Source organism: Branchiostoma floridae, chromosome 4, assembly GCF_000003815.2.
Source record: "Branchiostoma floridae strain S238N-H82 chromosome 4, Bfl_VNyyK, whole genome shotgun sequence".
In the NCBI taxonomy this organism is placed as follows: domain Eukaryota; kingdom Metazoa; phylum Chordata; class Leptocardii; order Amphioxiformes; family Branchiostomatidae; genus Branchiostoma; species Branchiostoma floridae.
In genome coordinates this window covers 7,135,130-7,153,101 of record NC_049982.1, presented here as the reverse complement: position 1 = coordinate 7,153,101, position 17,972 = coordinate 7,135,130, and the positions used below count along the sequence as shown (strand labels likewise).

The following is a 17,972-nucleotide window of genomic DNA, read 5'->3' as shown; positions in this document are numbered from 1 at the left end:
GTTGGGGTCTGACAAAAAAGAACGGACAATGTGGCCCCCGATATTGGGTTAGTCCCACGTTGATACGACAAGCACGATTGTACTACCTGCAAGGAGCCAGGCCCTCTCTTGTCCAATGAATGATGCTTTTCGTTTACCTATCCTCAACTTTTTCCCATCCACAATGCAGGTGCGCTTGGGACGGGGTTTGTACTTGTAGTCTGGGTATTTCTCCAGGTGAGCCTTACTGAGGCGCGCCTGCTCCTCGTAGTAGGGCTGCTTCTCCTGGTTAGACATGGACTTCCAGCGAGAACCTACAGAACAAGATTTACCATGTTTGTTTGTTTGTTTGCTTTATTTGGATCTCCATTGGTGATATATTGTACCACTATTCTTCTTGGAGCTTGCAACAATTCGTATACATGTTGTACTTTGTGACACACTGACAGATCAAGGGGCTAGGTTTCTACTGATTCACACTGATGATAAAATATCGTAACAATTTCACACACAACAAGTCTGCTACTTGTGGAGCTTTTGAGACATGATGTGTCTCTTTTTCAACCCGGTAGATCTTGTCTTCAAGAGTGCTACAAATTTGTCCGTTCTATCATTATCTTTTCCTGTTTTAAGTTTCACAAGTTCACAGCCTTTGTTTTGTAAAATGTGGCTCTAGTGTTCTTTTTAATAAGATATCACATGTCTTTTTGAATACATCACATATTCTAGCAGATACTTCAAAGCACAAGTTATGGTTGCTAGTAACAAAAGAGGTTGTATGTGCTTAGGCCAAAATAAGTAAGCCGAGTAATAACCTCCTCACTCTTCCTAACTGTTGCCGAAAGGGTTTTTGATTTGCCTCAGGATTTCAATTTTGACAGCTTGCTTTCTAGATACTGACTGATGTCTTACCAAGGATCTTGCTAATGTTGGAGTTGTGCATGTCAGGGAAGCTCTGAAGGATCTTGCGTCTCTCGTCCTTCGCCCACACCATGAAGGCATTCATTGGCCGCTTGATGTGGGGCTCGCTCACCGTACGACCCCTGACCTCCCGGTAGATCCTGGCCTCTTGTATGTGGGGATCTGAGAGGGGAAATATTATCCTTCAATACACAAACACACAACTCTGCCAGTCATGTCTTGTACTAAATTGGACGATAAGTTTATAAATCTTGTAAAATGGTTGCTATATACTCTGTATGCTCTGTAAGTTTCACCTGTACTAGTGACACACCTGTGCATAAGAACCATCTGGCCATTTGGGGCCAATTTTGCTGGTCCTTCAAACCATTTTTCACTTGTCTTTATTGGAACCTTCTGAAGTCCCTAGAGCTGTGTCACTGGTGAGCGTGATTTATAAACATACCATGATACAAAAGTACTAACATAAATGACTTGAAAAAGTCAGAGACAACAAATAACTGATGTCTTTCAAAACATCTATTTACAATTGTTCTACATGAATGTAGAACTGCTCATGCACGTACTTGGCCTGCCGTCTGCATCCAGTTCACCACGATGATGGCTGGACGCAGCGGCTTCCTCCGACGTCAGGTCTATCACCATCTTCCCAGGCTCCTTCACTTTCTGGGTCAGTTCCGAGGACGTTCCCTCCCCGACGACCTTACCGGAGGTCATCTGGCGCATGTAGAGCTGATGGGTCAGCGCCTCAAGGGCAATCTTTTCCTTGTCCACCCCCTTGCTACCCTCCGCTGTAGGTGACGTCTGTTGGGACAGGCCATTCAAGTGTGCCGTGGTGGTCAGGACACCGACAGAGCGCAGTCTTTCCAACTCCGCTTGCTGCTTGGCCTGAGAAGACAGAAAGACAAAAGTCCAGCTATCCGTGGCTTAATCACAAAGCATACAAGCTAACCTATCAAAACAAAAAACACATATCCCTCTGAAAGTGAAATGTTGAAAGATTCTCTAAAAAAACTCTATCTCCGTCTTAAATCTCCCATGTCTTTATAATCCATGGCTAGTTACAAACTCTTGCAGTAATTATTCTAAAATGCTTTAGAGACACAGCATTTGAAAACCACTTAGGAAAAGCTTTGATTCTATGGTGAATGATGAACAGTTTCCATATACTGAAATAGGCTGGTTAGCAGGAGTGCCTGCAATGCAAGGTTTTGTAGATAGGGGGCACTTCTGTCCTACCTGTAGAGCTGCCTGTGAGTCCTGAGCCATGAGCTGTGCCCTGGCTGTGGGGGACAGACTGTTCAACAGAAGGGCTCTCGTCTGCGGAGCCGACACCGTGGCCTGGCTCGGCGCTTTCGCTCCCGCCGTCGGCGACGTCGTGGTGGACGTGACCATCTTCTTGTCCGGAGAGGAGGGCTGCGCCTTCTGTGAGAGGTTGAGAGGCTGTGGATTGGCAGTGCTGTTGACGAGGATGCTGTGGAGCTGAGGGGTGGTGGAGTTGGAGTTGGAGGGCTGGGCGGTGCTCCTCTGCGGGGTGCTGGCCCGCCCGGGGGACGTGCTCTCGGACGGCTCGGGCTTGTGCACCTGCGGAACGGATGTGAGCGGGAGGGACCCCGCCGTGACGGGAAGACGGGGGTCAAGCCCGAGGGAGTGCAGCGCCAGGTTGGGCTGGATCCCGGCCATCTGGAGCCGGGCGGCCGCCGCAGGGGACAGCGCCACGGGGTACTGGTCGGCCGTGCCGTAAGGCAGGGTCCGAGGGATGCTCGGGTAGTACGCAGCCGCCGCCGCTGCAGCAGCCGCCGCCGTGGCCTGGTCGTGAGGGAACACTGGGATGATTCTCATGAAGGGCTGCCCAGCTGCAGCATTGTTACACTGCTCCTGGATCTAAAAAGAAAAGGGCAAGGACATAAACATACAAAAAAGCATCAAAACATACACATTCACTGGTCTCAAACAATTTCAAATAACTCGTTACAACGTTTTTTCCAGGTATTGTTGGCCCTGATTTGCTGTGTATATCCTCTCATCTTAATACCAGACCGAAAACATAGGCCTAAAACTACAGAAGACAAACCTGATGCTGAAGTAGGTGTATTTTCTGCTGTTGCTGCTGCTTACAGAAGACTATAGACATTGGCACACTTCACCTTAATTACCTTTGCCAGAATGGCTAAGGTTATGTTTTAGGCTTGTGAGTCTGTCTGTGTGTGTGTCTGTGTGTCTGTTAACAGCATAACTCGAGAAGCCTTGAATGGATCCAGATAATATTTGGTAGGTGGGTAGGGGTCGGGAAAATGAAGGTCAAGTTCGATAATGGGCCCCCTAGCGGCTTGCTAAGGTACTGCAGCAGAACCTCAATTTTTGATATCTCGTGTTCTGGACATGCTGTGGTTATGATATTTGAGTGGTGGATAGCCCTTGGGGCAGAGAGTAAGTGCGGTAGGTTTGGACCCCCTAGCGGCTTGTTTGGAACTGCAGTCGCCGATTTCCTTTCAAACTTTGGACCAGAATAACTCGAGAACGTGTTGATGGATCGTTACGATTTTTGGTATGTAGATAGCCCAAGTAACAATGTACATGATGGAATACTAATTATGCAAATCAGCAACTAATTTGCATAATTAATGAGGAAAGTTTATAAATCCGCTACATTTCATAATACGACTTTCAAACTTGTCACATATATAGCTGAGAAAGAGAGAAAAATCAATCCATATTAATTATGCAAATGACGACCTCATTTGCATAATTAATGAGAATATATAAACGTGTTGACGGATCGTCATGATTTTTGGTATGTAGATAGCCAATGGGAAGACTTACATGATGGAATTCAAATTATGCAAATCGACAGCTAATTTGCATAATTAATGAGGAAAGTTTGTAAATCCACTGCATTCCTTTATAGGACTTTCAAACTTGTCACATTTGTAGCTGAGAAGGAAAGAAATATTTATACATATTAATTATGCAGATGATGATCTCATTTGCATAATTAATGGCAAAATATGAACATGTTGACGGATCGTCATGATTTTTGGTATGTAGATATCCTAAGTAAAAACTTACATAATGAGATACTAATTATATAAATCAACAATTTGCATAATTAATGCAGAAAGTTGATAAATCCACTGCATTCCGTGATAGGACTTTCAAACTTGACACATATGGAACTGAGAAAGATGGCAGAGACTAAGAGGTGTATGTTTGGGTCCAGTAACATCTTTTCTTGAACTGCAGGAGCCGGTTTAGTTTCCAACTTTGAAAGAGAATAAGTCAAGAAGGGATGAAAGGATCATCATGATTTTTGGTATGCTGATAGCTTAAGTGATGCTTGATACAATTTAATATCATTATGTAAATAGGGATCTAATTTGTATAAGCAATGGCGAAATGTTATGAACCAACTCCGGGCATATAAAATAAAATGTAATGAGTAACACATTTATGTCTACAGACATCATTCTACATAACAAACCTGGTTTATTTGGCAAAGGTATGTGTTCGTGGAACTCTAGTTAGTGATATACATTGCACAAACATCACCAACCTGTTGCTCCAGCAGGTGTATTTTCTGCTGCTCCTTACAGAAGACCATAGCAACTTGTAAACTTCACCTTAATCAATCATACAAATGACACCTACCTGCTGTTCGAGCAGGTGTATTGTCTACTGCTACTTACACTTCTCCTTACTTAGACCTTTGTAAATCATTGAGAAGTAACACTGCCGTTACAATATGAAGGCTGCAGACGACACCTACCTGCTGCTCCAGCAGGTGTATTTTCTGCTGCTGCTGCAGCAGCTGTTGTTGCTGCAGCTGGATCTGCTCCTGTTGCTGGCGCTGGATCTCCAGCTGCTGCTGCTGTTTGGCCAGCTGACCCTGCTGCACCCTGCAACAGCACAGAGAGGGAAACTCAACCCTCATTATTAGGATCTTTACATTACCTCTTTTTGCACATTTTGTCTTTCCACAGCCAAAAGAATTCAAAACAGTACACAGTGTTCTCACCAGGCCTTTTCAGCATAGGGGCCCCCTGTGCTGAAATTTGGATGTAATGAAATATGCTGTAATTTGGGCCCTTACAGTCTGTTTAAACCAGTCAACATAATCAAAGTAACAGCACAGAGATGGAAACTCTTCATGCAAACTCTCAACCTTCCAAGGAGAACCTTACCTAAGTGTCAGGCATTTTCATTCCTTAAAACCCAACTTGAATCTTTCCTTTACAAACATTGCATTTCTATGAATGTCAATGCATTTCTAGTATGAATCTACTTCAAACTAAAAGATATATGTCAAAACCATAAAACAAAAGCTGCTAATTTGTGCTTTTTTTATTAAAACTAATAAAAGAGTGTTGCTGGATAGGTATACCAGTAACACAACACTAAAAAACAAATCAGCTTTATTTCGTTTCTAGACCAGTAACCCTTCTGCCCACCTGTTCATCTCATCCTGCTGGGTCAGCAGCTGTTCCTTCAGCGCCCTGAGCTGTTCCAACACCTCTGCCAGCTGCTGTTCCCTGTCCGCCAGTCGCAGCTCACGGTCCTCCAAAGTCAGCCTCTCCGTGTCCGCCACATCCTGCTCCCGCCACCGCTCCGCCATCGCGCTCACCACGCCCAGTCCGCTCACGATTCTGTCCCGCGTCTCGTCCCGGCGTCTCTCCAGTTCGCTCTTTCTGGCCGCGTCGGCGCCGGCCCCGCCGTTCATGTACAACTCCTCCTCCATCTGCTCCATCTTCACACGTACTTCCTCCATCTTTCTCTGCTTCAGATTGTCAACAACACTAAGTAGGCTTGTCTTCCTCCTCTCTATCACATCCTCTCTCCTGTCGCCTACTCGTTCTTTCGCTCCCGGACTCGTTCCTGCCGAACTCTCTCGGTTCTTTGGTCGACTTAAATCAAACACCTCAGTCTGTGCTCTAGTCTTATCAGAGTCCTCTTCACTATATACGTGTGTGCTCAAATCCTGATCTAAATTATCTGTTACCCCATTCGCTTCCTTCAGTTCTTGTTCCCTGCTATTCTCTTCTTCTGCCTCTGTTATTTTGTTTTCGTCACTGACGTCGTGGTTCTCCTCCTGAGCTTCTGCGTCCGAGTCCTCCTGTAGTTTCTGCTGCTTTACTGTGTTGTCAAACTCAGGTGACGCTGGTCGCTTCTCACCCATTTTTGGCCTGTAGCAACAGAAAACACAACATTGACGTCACTCAGAGGTGATTCAGACTTCCCTATATGATCAATTCAGTAGCTATTGATATGGTTTGTTCTTTGCTGGAAACAATTGTAGACGTGCCATTGTCATATGGGTTGGAGCAAATTATGTGGGTTCTTTTGTAGGAGGAATGAGCTTCAAGAAGCTGTCAGTTTTACATTCACAACACACCGTAAATATGGGGAAATCATCTCTGGGGCTGAGAATGAAAACCACATATTAGCTGACTTCTAGAAATCCTCTACTAAAGAAAGAAGAGATGATATTCAAGGCACTCTAAATGCTTTGAGCTTTGTGTTTGCCTTTGTAATAATATATCATATATATATACTTCTATGCAATCTTGTTACAGTTTCAAGTGGAAAAAAGAGAAAAAACAAAACATAAAAATAAAAGGTAAGAAATTATGAAAAAAACAAAACATAAAAATAAAAGGTAAGAAATTATGTTTTATACATGCAGTTCTAAAGACTTTTGCTTTCTCTTGATATGAAAACAAAGGCTCAAATTTTGTTACCAATAAATGACAAATAAAGGCAGCGGCACAACTGACGCTCTCACAACAGCTTGCACAAATGTATCAATTTCATGGCATTTCTTTTTATACGAAATAGTACTCTGCATCAAAGAGAAATCTATAAATCATTGACAGGAATATACACCTGGACTCTCTCTAACACTATTGCATCTTTACAACACTATTTGATAAGATGGCAAAGAGAAAAAAAAGTTTTAGTACAACATGCCCAGAGCCAATCCAAGAGGAAAACATCATCATTCTACCATCATAATAATAGCCACCCTTTAGGCTACTGATATCACAGCTGAGGAAACGAGACATATGCATCATAAAAGGAATATTGCACAGTGATTTGAATTATCAAACACTGAAAACAAAAATGAAATAGAACACAACTGAAGCACATTATCACAACTAATAGCGATTATCACAAAAAAATTCCATAAATCTATAAAATATTGGCGATGAATTTAGAAAGGAAACCCTGATATAAAAAAACCAAAACAAATACAATAGCACATGGAAAACTGAAGTAGATGCTACCTAATTTTTTCTCCAACCTTTTTGGTTAACAAGGCCTCTGGTTGATTACGCCAGTCTCCAGTGTACCTTCCTCCCATCAAATTCACTTCACTAAAATGGTTTTGACTGAATGGTGTCTCCAATCTTAGCCTTCTTTATGGCGCTAACAAAGGGCCTGATGCAAATCATGGGCCATCCTATTCTTCCCATGGGTAGGGGGTAATGATATCTAAAAAGCCAAAGATGCTATTTCAAAATATATAAATCAGTTTTCGTCAGATATGCAATACTAAGCAGTGGCATACTCTATCCTCCAATTTCATCAAGTTTATTTCATGACTTTGAACTTAACAATGGATTAAAACCAAATTCTGCACTCAGTTGGTTTAGTCCATTTATCAAATATCAATTTTCAATGGCCCTATTGTAACAACTAGGGAGAAAGTGAATGGGATATCAGGAGAGAGTATTCAGGGCTAGCTTTATGGACTAACTATGGTTAAAATGATGCCGGATGGAAAACAATGACTTGCAAGGTTTGTGAGGAAGATTTACTGTGGCTAGAAAATTGGTAAAACAGTATGTGCTGGGAAAATATGATCTATAGAGATTAGATTTGAACACAGCGAATCCACCAACCCCAGTCACCAATGGACCTTCCCCTGAGCTAATTATGTCAGTGTAACAAAAGACTGGCTGTTCCTAGGGGCTGAATAGCTGTCCTTTACACAAGCAGGGGATGTACCAAGATAACATATGGGATACCATTCGAAGCGTAATCATTGGTTTATACTCTGTTGGGTACATCTGGGTGCATCAAGGCAGATCTATTGTTTCTCTCTCCTAAGAATGCCCTAATCTATAAATATTTGTATGCAAAGGTTAACTCATGAGGCTTGATAGATAATATCGTTAATGAGACAGAAGCAGATCCCCCCTCTCCTGGGATGGTACACTCCTGCCATAAGGGAGTAACAGGTGGATTTTGTCCCAATGGGGAAGCAGCTGTTTCCCTTGTTGTGATTAGTAGTGTGGGCGGACAACACAATAGGTCTAAAACACACAATGAACAACAGAGGCAAGGCCGGGCACAATACACTCTGTCCCCCCTCGTTTGTCCCCGCACTAAACAGCTGCCCGGACAAGGAGCCCGGAGCTAACACAACCAGACAAATTTTCTCTTCATGAGGACACAACGTTCCTTTTTATCTTACGTACAAGTACTACTACTAGTGAGGTACAATGAGGAGATGAAAACATGCGAGCTCTTTCATGGAGAGGATAATAATAAAGATGATAGGACTCAAAATAAAATAAAAAAGATGATAGGACTTAAAATAAAAAAAAAATAAAAAAATTCAAGCAAGTGCTTCAGTTGGTAGAAATGTACAGAAAATGAGAAATCATAAACTTAAACTTAGATCCTTTTTTTCAGATCTATATGATACTGTTGACAAACTCCATGTTTCTGCACAGAATGATGATGATAAATGATGTAATTATCATAATTTTTTTAGTAATAACACCTCATTACCAAACGGTAATGACATTAATTTCGATATTACGGACCAGTCATTCAATAGACAAAAGGAATGATTTTAAGTGAGGAAAAAAAAAGGAGCACTGATAGTCGTTCAACTCCAACAGGTTGACACCAATGACTGATTCCAATCTGCCAAGTTGTAGTGCAGCCATGGCCTAACCTTTCCAACATTACAGGAACATATGTTCCCCATGTGTGATGGCTAACCAAGGGCAGCCAAGCAAATATATCAGAGGAAAGGGGGGGCATCCCGGCTTCCCTTCCGCAGTGTCAAACTATACTCACTTCCCATCCAAGCACTAAACATCAACACACATAAACTTTTTATGTTTGTTGAAATAGCATCTTAAAATGGCACAATTTTATGTGGTATGAAGTTGCAGGGATTTGTTGGGGTGCAATGGAGTCCATGGCAGGAGGTTACACGATAATTCACCATTATTCAGGCTGCTATAAACTTTAATAAATAGCCCTGCCCTTTGTATGGGGTGGTCATGACCATATCTGACGCTTTGTCATCTTCGTGTTCAGATGAAGTTAAATCCACAACCAGAAAACAACTCACAAGACGAGAAAAAATAGATTAGAAAAAAAAAGATGACAAAAAGTCATCATGTTTATTTAGATGTCCGCTTTTTTTCTGTCACAAAAAAAAAAGAGCAGCGATTCTTTTAATATCCATAATGCCCATCAAGGCTTGCATACAGGAGTAGCGTAGGTGTCTGTGTTAATAAGGCTGGCATGTTTCCGGACGGGGGAGGTGTGATTACGGCTGGTGCCGCAGCTTTCTAAAGAAGCTCGACACATTACGGGTTCATCTGCATCACCAGCGGGGATCCCGCCTGACCTACATCCGTGTGATCGCCTCTCTCACGTGTTGCCTCCGTCTATTATGTGCATATTATTACTAATATTAGCTCCCGGAGTAACACGCTGGTTTTCCCCAGTGGAGCTGTACCAGACTACCATATTCTCAATGCTGCTATCAAAAATGTAAATCTTTTATTCCTAATTCAACATCCTTGAATTGCATGAATTTCGACTAACAATTAGTTTGGCTTTGCTATCTGGAAAAAAAAGTCATTTTGCTATAAATGCTAAGTTAATTTATTTCATTGCAGGTTTTGGATACAAGGTCCTTGATGTAGTGCAGGTCCGTTCTCAATGGCCACAGTTGAAAAATGACCAGAAAATGCACTACAATTACAGCTACACAATTCACGTAGTTAACAAATGTAAATAATGACCAAGGAATGGATGACAAGTATTCGAATTAGCCCCTGGATCTTCCGATGCTGTGGGGTGCTTACAGATGAGTTTAGCCCAAACAGCACTGCATAATGAAGTTCTTGGAATAGGAAGTACTACGAGTAGTTTATTCTTTGAACTATCTGCAAGACTGATTATGACTATCAAAGGCATGGCTTTGAGGTTGTTAACTTAAGGTTTATACAGTAAGCAATATGTATGGTTGCATTGGTAGTACAAGTACACTTCCTTTCCACCACAGGTTGCAATTGTAGAGCACCTGTGTGACAGAATGAATTTCATTAAATAAAGAACTGTTCGAGGTTTGCAATAGCAAAGCCCGTTTTATCTTATAAAAATCTTTGGCATGTTTTTCTTTTTTTTGATAATACTTTTCCATCATGCACGATATTCCAAATAAGAAATCAAGGATGGCTAAGTAGAAAGTCATACAAGTCCAATCTCAATGGAAAGGGGGGATGGTGGCTTACTGAACATGCAGGTGCAGTGGTACTAGTGCTACCACCTGATGTTCAGCTCATATTACAGCTAAGTAACAGGGCCACTCCCTCACTCCAGGTGACCTTTTATGGAGGGCATGATGGTATCATTACCATACCAACTGCACAACAAGATAATCTCCAACACTGGGGTGGCGGACTGGCGAAAAAGCCAGGAGGTCCATCAGAATAATTGACGATTTTCTACCCCCACATCTGCTTACCACAAGACACTGTCATTACCATGGCAACCGTCCGTTCAACTTGTTCATCTTTGTAGGTGACAATATTGATGTCTTTTACGGTTAATACATGTAAAAGCCTTCAAACAACATGAAAACTCTGATACGGTTAGATAAGAATAAATCCAGTGGTACTTGTAGCAACCAAAATCTTTTCAGCATCTATGCTTACTTGACCAAAATAAAAGGACCTAAGTGTGATGTGCTTGGTTGAAAACACACATTGCATAAATAGCCCTGAGATTTTACCCGAGGTCCCTATCTAGAGATGTGGCTGCATTTCATTTATTTTCACAAAAGTCCTATCTGCTAGACTGTATGGACCCACCTGATGATAACAATACCATGAAAGGGCTGGGTGTCAATCATATTGCCTATACACTGTAGTTCTGAATGGCTAAGACACAGAGAGGGGTAAATCATGTTGCCATTGTCCATGAAACAATCGCTGATCAGTCTGTTTATCTCCTAACAATGCATGTTTCTTATTTGCTGACTACTAAGTTTTCACATCCAGATCAATGAACTTTTAGTTTCATATCACACTTCAAATAGGAAACACGACTCCCTTTCGGAAGCCGTAATGACAAGGGCTTGCTGACACTGGAGTGGTGCGTGGATCCTACAACGTGACTGCACGAGCATCCTTCGCGGAGCCCTCGCACACACTTCCTCGCAGAGAAATTGACGTTCTGATCCCCCATTGCCGGGCATTTAAAGCTGGCTTGGGTGGAAAACAAATGACCCTTGTCATGGGGATCAAGTAGCCATTAGTGCAGAAGCAGGTCCCCATACGCCCATCGGATCCCCGCTACTCCCTCCCACAATACATTAGCACTCCTCGGGACGTCGATACCCGAGTGCCTAAATCCCCGCACAAGTGTAGCGCGTACAATTACACGTCGGCGGAACGACAGAAGGGAGGCTCACAGCCATAAATCTGCAGATTAAAGGGCTATCGTTGGTCATTGAAAATGTAATTCAGGACGGGGCGAAGGCGATGCATTACGGGAGGAATTATCACCTACAAGAGGTTAGAATAACGTCCGCCCGGAGTATTGCATTATCGCGGATAATGGAGAGTGATCAAATTAACACGGCATTGCAGGTGATTTATTTTCATTTGTTCGGCGGAGGAGTAACAAATTATGCGTCCAGGATTTGAAAGTTCCATTCTCCATCACGGTAGTATGCAGGTACCTAATGCATTCCCCATTGTTATAAATTGATTATTTCTTTCCTAAGCAGAGAAGGTGTCTTAAAATCACTTTTATGAATATCACGCTGTTGTCTGATGAATGCATTGTAGCCAGCCCCTTACATATATATGCAGGAATAAATGGGAAAGATAAGGTATAATCCTCTGGGCCTGCCGTTATCGCTGATAGAGAAAACACAGTCGGTCAATTGAAGGCAAACTCATGGAAATAGGCGAGGCATTTTCTACTTGCACCTAGGGTTGCTATCAGATGACCTGGCTGTGCGGAATAACCACCGAGCCATCAAACTCCGAATCCACTAACTGTAGCTACAGCTGGACCCCGGGCTTGAATTGATAACCATATGATATACATTTTACAATTTTTGTCTGTTATAGTGCAGAATCATGTGGAAAGAAGGGGTAACTACTTCAGTCCACTACTGATGCTGACAAGGAGCCAGATATTGTCCAGTCCAGGTGGGCTGAGCAACTCTATTGCAGATATTCTTCAAGAAAATACAGAACAGATAGGAAAAACTACTTCTCAAGTCAAAATTTCCCTAAATGAATGTTGAGGGGTACCACACATATTCTGTTACACCTCTCGTTCAACATGGCCAGTGGACCCCACTACCTGTTTTCGTCCCTTCACACTCCATTTTGTATTTGTGTAGCGGTCCGGTTGTTTGTCTAATGCGGACGAGACATAAAAGCATGCAGACAAGAAAACTAGAACTGGCCTTGAAGAGCTATCCCCAAGGCAGAATCTTATCTTTGCTTCCAAAATGAGTCTATTTTAGTCTAGCTCTTTACCTTTGAACAAGGAGAAACAATAGAACATGAAAAGGTAGCAATAACCAAGGCTCAATAAGGTTTGAACGTGCAACATTGAATCAGAGTCATATTATAAATTTGGACAACATTTTTTCTTCTTAATTGTCATTGCCTGCCTTTTCTAATTTCAGAAACGAGTCTTTTATGCCCTTTTGCCTGCAGAAAATGACACTGAAGTCAATACATTCCTTTTATGTAAACAGAATATACACGCCTGGCATTATATGTTCATACATAATTCCATAAAAGCCTACGGGCTTAGAAATTCATGCATAGTCAAACGGACACCTTTTATTGGTGGACCATAAAATCTAAAAAAAATGCGTTATTTAAATAACAACACAGGATTTCTACTTAGCCATCCTTATGAATGTGCAAAACTGGTCATTAAACAGGAAAATGGACTACTTCCATAAAAGGATATTGATTTTAATGTTTTGGTAAGATTCTGATGAAAAAATTGCACAAAGGGCAATAACTCAACATTATGAGATCATTATCTGAGATTGTTTCAGACGGTAATACGTGTATCATTTTACACATCAACTCCATAACTGCCACGTCTACTTTCCTCAAACCCATTGCAGCAATTTTATAGCTTAACTCTTATCAATACTAGCAATGAACATGTCTTTGAGACAAAGCAGACTTCATAACAAGAAAGTTGTCTTTGCTTTTCTTTTTCACAAAGTTGGGAAGAGAAACTTGGATGGATCCCAGCCTTATTTATCCCCCCCCCCCCCCCCATCAATGCTGAGTGAGAGCAATATACACGTACATATCTAGTAAGCTAGGTTTATGATATCTCCAGAAGCACTGTCCACCAACAGGCTTTAGCTAGCTGCAGTTCCCACAACTCTGGCTATGAGTGGAGCCCCTGGCAGTAGGGCTAGGGTTGTCACTTGTCAGGGTACGATTTTACTCCAGGCTAGTACGATTTAGGACATTGCTGAGGCTGTACTTAGTACTCTAGTACTGTACCTGCATCTGACTGAAGATGTGATAAAAAGAAGTAATGTTTCTAGAAGATGTCATACCATAATGGCATAAAAAAATCATGTTCTGGCGTGATGGACTTGTCATATCATATAGATCTTTTGGTATTAATCTAATTTATTTAATCATAATTCTAATGGCAAATAGTGACGAACGAATGATGACTAGTTATTGCCATGATAATTTCATAATCTGGAGTCAGTAAAAGCAGATGAGGCTTCATAACACCACAACTTTTGATCAATTATTTTGCTGGTCAAACAGAGATTTGACAAGTAAGAGATAAAGAGAAAAAAATATAACGTGATCCCATTTATGATACTTGAAACGGAGGAACCCAGGATGCAGTAACAGAATAATGCTCAGTCAGTGCTCACCAAGTGTAGAGCGAAAAGAAAGGACCATTAAAATGTCAATTCCCCTGGTTTCCACTTAATTTGGGAGAACAAAGAAGATGCCTGCATGAAGAGCGGCGGCAGGTATGTACTGCTACCAATTTAACCCCAATTAAGACTTCATGAATACTCAATAGTTCATACTCCGTACCCCAAGGTTGGTTAATCAAGTCAAAACATCTCCGTATCAAACGGGGAAACGCCCGATTAGGGTTACGGTGCGAGCAGAGCACAGGAGAACAAAGCCCGTGGTATGCATATGATGGCCCACCAATTAGCCCCGCAATCGCAGCGGGCAGCACAGATACGGGAGATGTGGAAATTGGGATGTATCGGGCAGGCGGCGCAATCGATGCAACAACTAGCATGGCATGCTTCTGCGTTCTGATGCGGGGCGGCCGAGTGTCCACTTGTAATTGGGAGTCCGGCATTAAATGAAGTCATAATTGAGATAACAACATGGCGGGTTCCCCCGGTAATGGCGTTTAACATGCGTGCGCGTGCCGTCACCGAGGATATTGCCGAGAAAGTTCATGCGCTGAATTCCTTTGTTCCTACCTCAGAAAGACAGGTCAAACCAGTTAGGCCACTTCAAATGAGTACCTGAGTTTCTGTTGGCAGGCTGTGACATTGCATGTTTCTTGTTGGGACATATCATTTAAAGCAGTGATTAAATTTGACAACCATGTAAAAGTATTTCTACGGTTTTGATTAATGAGCAGGCAGCCTTGAACAATGCTGATTCATTCATTCCATCAAATCACTGTCATCCTCTGACCTGAGATCTGTAACAATACACTACCTGAGATCTATAACAATGCATTGACACAAGGAAATGTTTTCTTGGTAAAAAAGAACATCTTGGCCAGCAGTATTTTAACTTACTTCTTTGAGAAAGGAAAAAGCAATTTGCAAGATATCTTTTTCCACATCACACTGATGAACATAACACGGATTTAGGGCTACATGCACGTAAGTGTAAGAGAAAAACGAAGACACAAAGAAGAAGAAGCTACTAGTATGTACAGACTACAGTCCTTCTCCTTGCTGGAACCATCACTCAGTCAGTATCACGAAACAACGACAAATATCATCACAAATGTGATGCCACAAACAGACAGACGCTTGGCCAGGCCCACATGTATATGGAAAGCAGTGTCAGGCTGTCCTGTTGATTGTGTTCCCCTGTAATTTGGCCGCCCGGCCGGTAATAGCACTCGTGTTCTTGGTGCTTCCACCTTCCCCTCCGCCTCTCCGCAAGGCCCTCGAACGGCAATCAATGGCCACGCAAGCATGAACGCCTCATCACTTTATCCAGGAGGCATAAATATAGTGCATGCTAATAGAGCAAGTAAGCATTTCTCCTACACAACAACTTCACAGGTCAATACAGGGATTGACTACACAGGTAAAATACCTCGCAGCTACATGTACATCCTTGGATTGGAAAAAAATACACTTCTATCCAACCTTAACTGGGTTCTCATGATGATATCGATAAGAAAGGTTCAGAAAAGTATAAGTACATTTGTATCTATAATAATTTATTTTTGATGATGTACAATTTCTAAGTTTTTGCTTTGTTCCTTTTAACCGAATTTTTACTCACTTCTTTTCAATCTATCAAGGTGTTCTTTCAGTTGTATTTTGTAGCTAGTACATATGGCATTGATTTTCTCAAGCTTATGTAAGACTCGGAGAGTATGTTAGGTAGCCTTTGTACTCTTCAAAACATTCCTAATTCCATCAGCTCAGCCACTGCAGCAAAAGTTCTTAAAAACAAAACTTGCAGTCTAGTAAATCAAAATACTGTGCATTTCGAAACAAAATGATGCCAGAATGGGTTTCCAAATCTTTCATACAAAACTGCACAATGAGTGACACTTTACTTGACTCTCACTTCAGAAACCTGCCAGTCACACTTTCCTCTCTCGCCCAGATTTCATTACAGATACAACAGGCTCCCCAGCACAGGGGCTACGATACGGGATCCCTTCTAAGCATCTCCGAGCCACCTTGTAGAAAGTTGGTAATTTCGTTTGAGTCTCTCATTTGTGTATGAATGACGTGCCCGTGGTCAAATCCAGAGCGAGTCGTGCCGGCATTGTGCACACCATTACTGAATCATAATGCAGCGGTCCATTCTTGTGGGCACAGGTCCATTTATGCTTATCTGAAAACCCCTCACACATTGAATTAGCCAGCGCTGGTGGGTTGGAGCCTGCTTTTTGCACGTCCGTGACGTCAAAGAAACAGTGGCTGGCCCTGGAGCTATACTCTGCATTCAAAAGGCATTGTCCAGATGGCATTTGCTTATCTCGGCAAATTGGTAACAGGGAGCGCGCGGTGCTAAAAGGCTAAACAAAAGTGACCAGGAGTGGGAGCCCGAGATACGTCCGACTCGATACATCACATTTTCATAGAATAGAACGTTGTTATAGGACGGAACTGACAGGTGTTTCCCCGGGCGGTAATAAAGTCATCCGGGATGACCGGCGCCTTGACGAACCCCTTTGTAATCCGCTGAATGCACGCAGCTTGCATCTGCTCTGGCGGATAGCGGGGATACAATAACGTTGTCTTACAGCCAACAAGCTCCTGGGAAGTTTTGGTCTACCAGGAGCAAACGAGAAGAGAAAGCAGCACTATATGGTGGGGAAACACAGTTAACTTTTCTTTCAAAAACTCTCACTTTTCTCTTTAAGTTAAGTTACCGACTGACAGAGTTAGCCTCTCAGCTGCAGTACGCTACCAAGATACTCTCATCACATGAAAACTTTTACTGGCAAGTTGGAGAGCTTTGTATTTCAAAACTACTTAGAGAGGAGCACTGTCACTGATTATGCTGGTGCAAATGGTAATTTTCAAGGTCCTTTCAGTAATTCAAGGACAACTAGACTGACCACAAACATCACTTAATTACAACAAATTAAGTGAACCCGAGTAACGAGGCCTTCTGACCAACAAACAAGAGCCAATTCTTTGTGTGGCATTTTTTTTTCACTTGCCAGGTCTAAATCTACCACATCACATCAATATTGCACATAGAGATATCAAGGCCAGCTAAACTGACTACAAGTACAAACATAACTTAATCACAATTACACCAATTCAGATGAACCTGATGAGTGACAAGGCCTTCTGAGAATCTGACTAAGAAGCAAGGGCCAAGTCTTTGCAATTTTTTTTTTCAATTGCCAGTTAGATCTATCACATCACATCAACATCACAGGTAGAGCTATCTCTGACACCATCCACAATCCCAGTTCTCCCACCGGTCAGATCAGCCTGCGCCCCTGATCTGGGGTCAGACAGGTGTCCCAGGTGGTGCACACTCTGTTGTCATGCATTTTATATTCACAGCCTGCTTATGGACATGTGAGGGTAGATGCCTATATGCCTTTCACATCATCTCAGGCCTTCGATTCATGCAAAGGAAAACTAAAAAAAGTATGCTTCGACCAAAATCGCAAACCCACTTATTGTTTAAATTGTGGGAATATTCATTAACCAACTCAAAGAGGTAACCCCAAAGTAATGTCCATCGGAGTATCAGATATGTAATTTTACAGACTAGATATTTTTCACCTGTAGTGTTATAGGATCCTTGTGTTTCCTTTCAATTATTTTATTATTCATCCTTTGGGCATGAATTTGCAAACAAAGATTCATCAATCAATCTTTTTCTGACTTAACATTTGTTTGATTTATCTAATGCCAGTAATGGGCTAATGAGCTGAATAGAGTTTCCAAGTTTCCTGTGAGAACAAACAAGAATTGAGGGCAAAATTACTGGATTATGTGGGCCAAATATTTCCTGGATATTTTAAAGGCACGGAGGTCACCAGGAAAA

At 42.1% G+C, this 17,972-nt stretch overlaps 1 protein-coding gene across 9 annotated transcripts in view; it reads right to left on the bottom strand.

Annotated features, from left to right (window-relative positions):
* The window catches only part of LOC118413151 (transcription factor Sox-6-like), a 36,280-nt gene that overhangs the window by 5,590 nt on the left and 12,718 nt on the right, over nucleotides 1–17,972 (bottom strand). For 6 of the 9 annotated variants that reach the window (XM_035816340.1, XM_035816341.1, XM_035816339.1 and 3 more), the window contains exons 2-7: nucleotides 5,349–6,080; nucleotides 4,667–4,796; nucleotides 2,140–2,784; nucleotides 1,467–1,788; nucleotides 892–1,062; nucleotides 87–293 (exon numbers count right to left, since the gene is read on the bottom strand). In XM_035816340.1, coding sequence (XP_035672233.1) covers nucleotides 87–293; nucleotides 892–1,062; nucleotides 1,467–1,788; nucleotides 2,140–2,784; nucleotides 4,667–4,796; nucleotides 5,349–6,073 — 2,200 coding nt within the window. In that variant the 5' untranslated portion in view covers nucleotides 6,074–6,080. Of the gene's footprint in view, nucleotides 1–86; nucleotides 294–891; nucleotides 1,063–1,466; nucleotides 1,789–2,139; nucleotides 2,785–4,666; nucleotides 4,797–5,348; nucleotides 6,081–7,181; nucleotides 7,365–17,972 lie in introns of those variants that run through there. The other 3 variants (XM_035816336.1, XM_035816335.1, XM_035816343.1) reach the window with 3 other exon arrangements.